Source organism: Gossypium arboreum, chromosome 6 (genome assembly GCF_025698485.1).
Source record: "Gossypium arboreum isolate Shixiya-1 chromosome 6, ASM2569848v2, whole genome shotgun sequence".
NCBI classification, from domain to species: domain Eukaryota; kingdom Viridiplantae; phylum Streptophyta; class Magnoliopsida; order Malvales; family Malvaceae; genus Gossypium; species Gossypium arboreum.
In genome coordinates this window covers 109,211,917-109,221,399 of record NC_069075.1, presented here as the reverse complement: position 1 = coordinate 109,221,399, position 9,483 = coordinate 109,211,917, and the positions used below count along the sequence as shown (strand labels likewise).

The window sequence follows — 9,483 nt, the reverse complement described above, 5'->3', positions numbered from 1 at the left end:
AATCTTGACAACACAAAGGATAAATAATTAACGACATGCAGAAGAAAAAAGAAATCCAAATCCAAGTGGAATGATACTCTCAATTTACATAAATTTGAAAAATACATAAAAGAAGGATAGATGTGTTTTGCAAATAACATCAGTGTGAATACAAATACCTTCTTTTCCATTTACTTGGTAACGGAAAACAGATCAAATTTGACATCATTCTTCTGAATGTATAGTGCAAATGCTTGCAAGTTATAGATGTCGGTCATCATAAGATCTCGGATTCCCGGATGTTGCACCTGCCATAAACTTGAATGGTCAAAATCACATAGACATGTGAGGTTTTAAAATTATTTTCAAGGGGACTTACCTTAACAACAACATCGATCTTTTCACCTCTCAATCCTACTTGATGAACCTAATTCAGATACGAACATATGTTAAGGTATATCCACTTGGTTCTTGTAAGCATTATCCACATCTGTGCCTTAACTTCGTTCCCATTTATATCTAACTTCTGAGTTTGAAACTCTACTCCTATGGTTGACTTTGAATTTGGGTAGAACTCATTCCTAGCAAATCTTGCAAGTAAATTCAATATCCCAACAGCTGAATCACTAACAAGTACAATCTTGAAAAGGTAATCCTCAATTTTTTCTTCCTTTGAAACAAAAGCCATTTTCCAACCTTCCTACGAGTGTCACTCTATATAACCATATCAACAGTGGAAAGCACTCAGAATTAAGTTTCTTCCCTGGTACTCGAAGTTATCACCTAAGAAGCACCAGCCTTATATCATGTTCAAGAACAGAAATAGGTTTACAGAAGAAAAGACTAAAGGCACACTGGAAAAGGAAGCTAAAATAGGAATAAAGAGTACAAATGTGTCATTCAACAATTGCTTACATGAAAATACCTTTCTTGTGAAGCAAATATTAGGTCAATTGAATAAAAAATGAATAAACTCTACTCCGCTTTCACCCTCCTACAACATAGACAAATCTATCCTGAGCGCCCTACGCATGTAGTACTAATCACCTTCCTAGTGAATATGTACGTTATAGTTCCTGCAGTAACAAAATGAGGGCCCTCATGTAAAACCAACCAAAGTACTAATCGTTATAGTACAGGTAAAACAACTGTCTATCTCCGGCTAAAATATCCAAGATAAGTAAAATCTTTATCAGAATCTGAAAAGTAAACAATTAAGTGAAACAAGTAATATGCAACTCATTAAAGTCTTTTAATTATATAGTTCCTTAGAAGGCAAGGAACAATACCTTGATCTCTCCATCTTGCTAAAACCTTGACTCGCACCTGAAATCCCACTTAAGCTCCTTCTATTGCTTACATTTTAGAAGCTCAAAACAAGGACATATGATAAATGCCAGATCATTCATGTGAAATATCCAAATAATCGATTGGAAATAAAATCACAGCTCACCCAACGACCGTGACAGATTAATAGCTCACCTAATATTCCTAATCCTATGTTTAGTCCTTGTCTTTAACCAGTAAAACATCACATCATTTTTGTATAAACTTTAAAAGTTAACAGATATAAATGTCATTAGATAACAAAAAACTAGAGGCCAGATTTGGAAGCAAAGAACTGATAATTGATAAAATCTTTTGAACAACAATTATATAGCTATGAAATCAATCATAAGCAACAAATCACCTAAAAGGGCAAAATAAGATGCTTGATTGTATAATAATATGCATCAACTATGCACTAGACCTTATAAGATAACATGTGATAGTTCAATCTTTTGAATATTGCCATTGGACCATAGTACAGAAACAACATAGAACTTCATATATAAACAAGCCCCTGTGCTTTCACTTCTAGATGTAAGAATTTTTTAAAAAAGTTATTTTTTGTCTTATTCTTTGTTTTAACCATTAGAGATGCTGAAAAACTCAGTCTTTAAAAGGTTTCATATATTTTTTAATAAGAATATTTTAAAGAGTTAAATTTAAGGATTGAAAACTTTTACTGCTATGTCAACAACTCATAAAAATTCACTGAAACACAAAAACTCTGATCGTATGAACTAGAGAACTTTGACCAGGAAATAAACTATAGATCCAAGTAAATCAATTTCAACATTCAAAGAGAAAAAAAATATGCTCTTGATCATAAAGTAGAGCATCTACATCTTGCAAAGAGAGATCAAATTACAGCATACTAGACCCAGTTTTGCATCAAAGAGACACCAGTAGAAACTAAATCACCAAGCAAATTGCACTTTTATTTTATATTTTGCAATTGAATAAAAGGCTAGAACCAAGTTCATATATGGAACAGCCAGTTAACTCTTTCCATAAAAGAAGAAAAAAAAAACCTTAAAAGCACCGAACCATTATAACTAAGTCTAGAATATCCACTTGAATTAGAGCAGAATAAATCGATTTACACATTATGCCTTCACCTTAATTGTTGCTCTTACCTAAACAAGAAATTCAAGAGGTCAAAAACACACTTGCAGATGCATACTTGATTTATCAATAATTAAAGTTGGTTTCAACAGGTTACAATCCACGAGTGACCACTGCGGGCTTTCCAGCAACATTACACTGCAGCCTTTTGAAATAAGAACACCTGCAAGGAAAAAGGAAGTTAATTAGCAACAAAGCTTTAACAAATTGCCATGAACGCACAAACCCAAAACAAACAAAAAAAAAGATAAAATGAAAATTTAAACTTACCAAAACAAAAGAAACCCCAAATCAAGAGAAAAATCCAAAGGGAAATCACTGATGCATTGATAGAGCAATTAGCGAATAGAAAAATATTGTAGTCTTTGTAGATACAATCCCAATCTGAAATTGAAATCCCTTGCTATCTACAAAAAGAAAAAAAGTCATGATGTTCATTTACAAAAAATCAAGGAAGGGGAAAAGAAAGAAGAAATTACAGGGTATTGGTGAAATAAATGTTAGCTTCAAGAGCCTTGAGAGAATCCTTGAACGATTTCCTCATCTCTCCTATCTCTGTTTTCTTTTTCTTTTTTTCGGTGAAATTACAGATTAATAGCTCATCCTTGAATGAGGAGATAGGGATGGGTTGTGGTGGCTTGAGGTGTTTGCTAAGGGAGAGTGGTAAAGGGCAAGAATGGAAGGTTATGTTTTTTTTCTTTATTCGGTGGAGGCTCTGCATTGCTATTCTTTGGTTCTGGTGGGGAATGGCTTTTACGGGAGAAAATGGAATGGGGGAGGAATGGGAATTCGTTGAATAAAGGATTCAGTGAACCAAACTAAGGAATACCTGTTTATCGCTGAATCAGTCAGGAACCGTTTAGTTATTCATGCCAACTAAACATACCCTTGGATTGAATTTTTTAATCATGGCTGAAAGTTGGATGTAATGCCCCGATTTTTGGGCCTGGAAGTATTAGGCCTTGAGTCTGGGTTCGGGTGGAAAACGGCCCGAATAATTTGGATGTTATTATTATTTCAAATGTTTAGTTTAGAAATTAAATAAATTACGAAGGGTTTATGGTGTGGGAAAAAAGGCCCAAGAGTAAATTTAATTCGAGGCAAATCCTGAATTTTTAATTTTGGAGAGAGAGGGTTCTGGCGATATAGGCTTTTAAAATTGAGGTGGTAAAATAGAACAAAAAAAGATCTGTGGTAAAGTGGCATGTGGCGCCACCTAGGTGTTTGGGGAATAACGTGTGGATGTTTAGGGGGAGCCAGAGTTCAAGTCACAAGGTAAGCGTATTGTTACTTTTTTTTTTTTGTGCATGTACAGGGCATGTGATAAAGCTTAAGTGGAAATTCGGTTAGGGCTTTAGGAAGGTTGGGTCGTGGGTTTGAATGGCCATTGGGGCAAGCTTTATTTTCTTTTTGTTTTGCCGAATTAGGGTTAGCCACCTAGAGCCTTCCCTTTCATTCTATTCTCTTCTCAGTTTCTCAAAAAGCCGAAAAACACAAAATTAGATCTCCTGAGTGTCGAATTCTTCCTTCTCTTCTCCTCTCTTATTCTATTTTCTTTTCTCCTTTCTTTTCTTTTCTCCTTTCTTTTCTTCTCTAGCCGAAACATTCCTACCATTCTACTCATCTCCTCTTTCATTCCCATTCTTTTCTAAACCTCTATAGCCGATTGCCATAAAAGCCGAAATCTCAAAAGTTATTTCTTGTGCCGATTTCTTCTAGCCAAAATCCTCCTATTTTCTTCATCTCTTTTGGTCAATTTTTACATCCTCTAAACCTCAACCCCCGTCGGCAATACCACTGCAAAAACTACCATACCAAATCATCTTCCTCTTCACAGTTCCAAAAGCTAAAAACACCATAGTTTTTAGGGACATATAGCAGAATCTTTAGATCTCTAAGATTCGATTTCTGCAAGAGTTTAAGGGCTGGATCTGCATCAGATCTGAGTAGAAACTGAAGTGAAATTGTTTTGGTTGAAAAAACCTGTGGTAAGTATTCAGATTTATTCTTTATTTCGGGTTTCAGAAAAGCCGAAATCCCTAAAGGCATAGGGAGGCTGTCGAATGGAGCTTAAAGCTCTAAGGTTGTAACAATTGATTTGTTTTGGTGTTAGTGTGATCTAGAGGCTGCTGATCGAAGGCTTGAACAAGTGGAACGACTAGATCGAGATCTAGTCACTAGTTTTAGCAAAGGTAGGATCTCATTGATGGCTGATTATGGTAAGTAAGTTTATGATGTTTGCCATTATACTTTGGATCTGATATGTTTAGTAACCGATTGTAGGATATCGTGGGAGATTTCAGTAGCAGTTTTCGTAAATCAGGTATGTAAATGACACCCACTAGTAGACTAGATCGGCAAAAGTCGAAAAGCCGAAATACCGAAAAGCCGATATTTCGAGAACTTGCGAGCGTGTGAGCGCTCGTGGGATTGTTTGTATTGATAATTTTGGTAAATTCAACAGTAAGATTGCAGAGTGAGCAATTTCGTGCACTTCGGTATATTTGGGCTTAAAGGGTCGAAATTGGGTTAAATGGGCCAACGGGCCCAATTTGGTAAAAACGTTCGGTAATTGTTTCTGTTAATACGTTAATAACTGTAATGAGAATGAAACCCTAAAAAGACTGATAAAATTACTGAAATACCTCTGTAAGGTAGAATTACCGTAATACCCCTAAATGGGTAAGTTTACGATTATGCCCCTCGAGGGTAAATAACTGTTCTTATGCTATAATCTGACTGTCTTTCTGAAGCATGCCTTGTTAATTATATATTTTCTGCATACATGTCATACTGCATGGGGTTGGGTTTTGTTATGGAGGAAGAACTCGTTTTGGTGGTTGTGCCACATATTCTGATATAAGCAGCTTTGCTGCGGATTATAGTTAGTGCCGCAAGCGGTGCTAACACTGTAAGTGTAGGGATGGCGTGGGTGATTTATTCCCCACAGGAAGTGTAGGGATGGACGGAGGCAAGTGCAGGGTTGGATGGTGTGACACCCCTAATTTGACCCTAGTCGAAAAGTGGTTTCGGAACCACGAAACCGAGTCTTATAAATAATTAAAGGTTATATTCTGTGTTTATGATGTGAGTAACTGCTTGTGTGATAGTTCCATACTTCAATTTGGTCAGTGTATGTGAAAATTATTAGTAGGGACTTATGTGAGACAATTTAGAAATATGCTAGGCAAGTGCTAAAGTGGCCTATTAATATATGTGGGAAAGTGCTTGTCCTTGCATGTCAAATTAGCCAAACTATAGGTAGTGGTCGGCCATGCTACAAATTGTATAATCAAGTGTGAATTTTATATTAACTTTAATTAACTAGGTGCCATATTAGTATGGAGGATGTAATAAAATAAAGAAATGATAACGAAAGGAAGGGATGGGTGAAAGAAAAAAAAATCATCATTCATGTTTCTTCCTAGCCGAATCTAAAGAAAAAAAAGAGAGGAACAAGAGCATTCGGTGATGAAAACAAGTTGTGTTCCTTGGTTCTTTTTGGCCGAATTGAAAGGAGGAAGAAGGGAGTGAAGCCATCGGTCATCTTAGGTCAATATTAAGGTAAGGTGTTCATATTAGTTCTTGAAATTTTAGTTGATCTTGAGTGAGATATCAAGTTATTTTTTTTGTAACCCATGATGAAATTTTGATTTTTGGATTGAGTAAGGTTTTCGACTATGGTAGCTAATAATGGTGAGTTTTGTTGTTTCATGTTAAAGTTAGGTGAATGATGATAGATGAGTGTTTGAACCATAAAAAGAATTCGGCTACCTTGTTATGAACTAGGGCCGATTGTGAGTTGGTTGTGGTTGAATGTTACATGCTTGGTAGAATGGTGGATGAAAGTGCCGAATGTGGTCTTTGGTTTGGCATGAGGTGATAAATAAAGGTTTCAAGGTAGCTTAAGTTAATTGATACTCACTAATGATTTCGAATGGAAGCTTTGTTAAGTGTGAAATGAGTGGCCGAGAGAGAGAACTATAGACTATTGCCGAATGTATGTTGGGTTGATAGAGTCTCCAAATTGATTTTATGTGAGTATGCATGACCGAACATAATCGGCCACATGAGTAAAGAAATGGGTTATTTGATATGTGGTAAAAGTTAAGTGTTAAACGAAATGGAAATGATATCATATTGGAATATGTATACTCGACCACATGAATGAACACATAGATTGGTGTTGCATGTATTCGGCTATAAGTAAGCATATTGGTGGCTTAATCTTGGCTTAGACAATCGGCTAAAAGAGAGTGTGGGTTAATATGTTGAGTTGATTCATGATTTTATATGTATGTGACTTTAATGTCTAATGTATATATATATGGGTTAAGTACCTTGAGTTTCTCTTTTTGATGTTCAAATGATTAAATCAATTTATTTGTTAAATTAAGCTCAAAAGCAAAGGGGAACTAAATCCGATAAAGGGAAGGAAAAAGTAAACGAATAGCCGTGGACATCTAATCGTCGACCACTTCCGAGGTAAGTTTTAAGTGATTAAACGTTGAGTAAATTCAATCATAATAGGACATAATGAGTTGATTTAATAAGATATGATGTGGCCATGATATGTCTTAAACTCAAATGGTAAGTTCATAAGTGTTTGGACTTGGAAATTTAAGAGCAAATTGTAATAATTTGCTTTGGACAGCAGCAGTAACGTGATTTTAGAAAATCACTATAAATTGTTGGTGTGGAATTATAGGCTGAATAAAATATGTAATCAAAGCTTAGTTAGTCTAGTTTCTTATAAAAGAGACCGTGGAAGCAAAGAAATTTCCTATAAAGAGATATTTAAAGTTGTGTGGGACAGTGTCGAGAATGACTCAAAATCCCTGTTCTGTTTTTGGAAAATCATTATAATTTGTACAAAAATGGTTATAAGATAAGATTTATATGTTTAGACTTTTAATGAGTCTAGTTTCAAATGAAATCAAATAGAACACATTATGAATTCTGTACAATGAAAAAATTGATTCAGAGTGAAGAGTGGTCAGATTAGTCAAACAGTGAAACAGGGGAAACTTTAAGAAAAATCTGGTATTGATTGGCCAAACCTAAAATTCTGGAAATTTTATGGATGGAATATATACGAGTCTATATTCAGGGAAAATTAACGGCAAGTGATTTGGAGTTTTGTAGCTCAGTTATAAATAATTTAGTGACTATTGCTCAGGAAAACAGCTCGTAGTGAATATGTGATTTTGTTGTAAACATGGATAAAACTTGTTTTAGTTGCTCATAAGCTATTGATTAAACCCATACGTGAATTCTAAATCGTGATATTGTAAAATGATATATGAGTGTTAGACGGATCTTTGATATTAAAATTTGTGAAATTGTAAGTTTATGAGTATTCGAATATGAAATGATAGTATGGCGTGAAATTGAATTATTCATTGGAAAATGATTGATGTAGATTCGGCCAAGACAAAGTGTATACATGATAGTATATGTGGTATGTGAAGTATATTTGGATAATTGTGATGTGAATACATGAAAATTTATATTTTGATTTAGGATTTTTATGTGATGAATGTGAATGTGTATATATGAGATAAGGCCGAATGGCCAATGTGATGAATGTGAACATGCATATATGTGATAAGGCCGAATGGCCAATTTGATGAATGTGAGCATGCATATGTGTGATAAGGCCGAATGGCCAATGTGGTGAATATGAACATGCATATATGTGGTAAAGCCGAATGGCTAATGTGAAATATATATATGAGATATGTATATGTGGTAAAGCCGAATGGCTAGTGTGAAATATGTAGGCGATGTGCGTATATTGTGGCCGAACGACCAATGTGAAAGGTGTGTATTATTAGATATTTGATGAGGCAAATGAATTACAAATATGACAGTCGATGTGAATGTTGTAACATGTGATTAAATGTACATGATACTTGGAAATATATTTCGGGTAAGACCCGATGACTACGTGTGGAGATTATATCCGGGTAAGACCCGATGACTACGTGTGGAGATTTTGTCCGGGTAAGACCCGATAACTTCGTGTGGAGATTTAAATGCGAGCTAAAGGTCTCACCGATAATCCGAGTAGAGGTTAAAGCTATAAGACTTCGTAATAAGAATTGCTTATAAATATATTCAATGCGAAAGGTTAAGCAGTATGTACTCCAAGTTTATATGTGAGCTTGATTTGAACTAAATCATAAGGTAGTTATATGATGCATACGAGAGTAATCTATGAGACTATTCCTATGATTATGTGACATCGGATCGGTGTGAGAGGTTATGTGAAATCATACAATATATTTATGTCACATGAGCTCACTTTTATGTGAAAGTTTATCGCCTATTGTATATGATGAGATGTGCATATTCGGTAAAGGGATGGTATGCCCAAGGAAGAGTGAAATAAAATATACGAACAACTATGTTATAATTTGATTGTTATCTGTTGACCTTGCTTAAAACTTACTAAGCATTGTAATGCTTACTCGCTTACTCTATTTCCTCTGCTTTTATAGATCGATTGCGGCTACTGTGCTTGGGGATCGTTAGCAACTAGTCACACTATCACTATCCACCGCTTGTTACTGTTATGTTTAGAATTATTTTATAGCATGTATAGAATAGACTAGTGGCGGAAGAATATTTTTGGTTAATGTATATAAGCCATGCGAAAATGACATCTTTTGAATGTTTACTTAGTGAAGTTTAAATTTTACCTCTGGTTGTGCTTAGTACTTATTTAAATGAACGATCTTTATTTCAAGAAAAAGTTCAAAATTTTACTGTTCTGACATGAGTTACAAGTCCGGTAATGCCCCTTACCTATTCTGGCGACGGTTACGGGATAGGGGTGTTACAGATGGGGTTATCATGCATTAATCATATGAAACTGTTTTATTATGGGCCAGCTTATTGAAATGGGCCCAACTGTGTTAATATGGGCAAGGCCCAACATATCTCAACTTGTAATAGGGCTACGGCCTAGATTGACACTGATATGGGCTAGGCCCAGTATACTCTGATACTATAAGGGGCTATGGTCCAAATTAATATTGATATGGGCTA

General features: G+C 35.2%; 1 protein-coding gene across 1 annotated transcript; it reads right to left on the bottom strand.

Moving 5' to 3' along the window:
- Positions 1-170: 170 nt before the first annotated feature.
- On the bottom strand, positions 171-667 carry LOC108485020 (ras-related protein RABA5a-like). Its single transcript, XM_017788888.1, has 3 exons — positions 476-667; positions 359-406; positions 171-287 (listed from the first exon to the last, which is right to left on the bottom strand). Exons 1-3 carry the CDS (start codon positions 665-667, stop codon positions 171-173), a joined length of 357 nt encoding a protein of 118 aa, XP_017644377.1.
- Between the last annotated feature and the right edge of the window lie 8,816 nt (positions 668-9,483).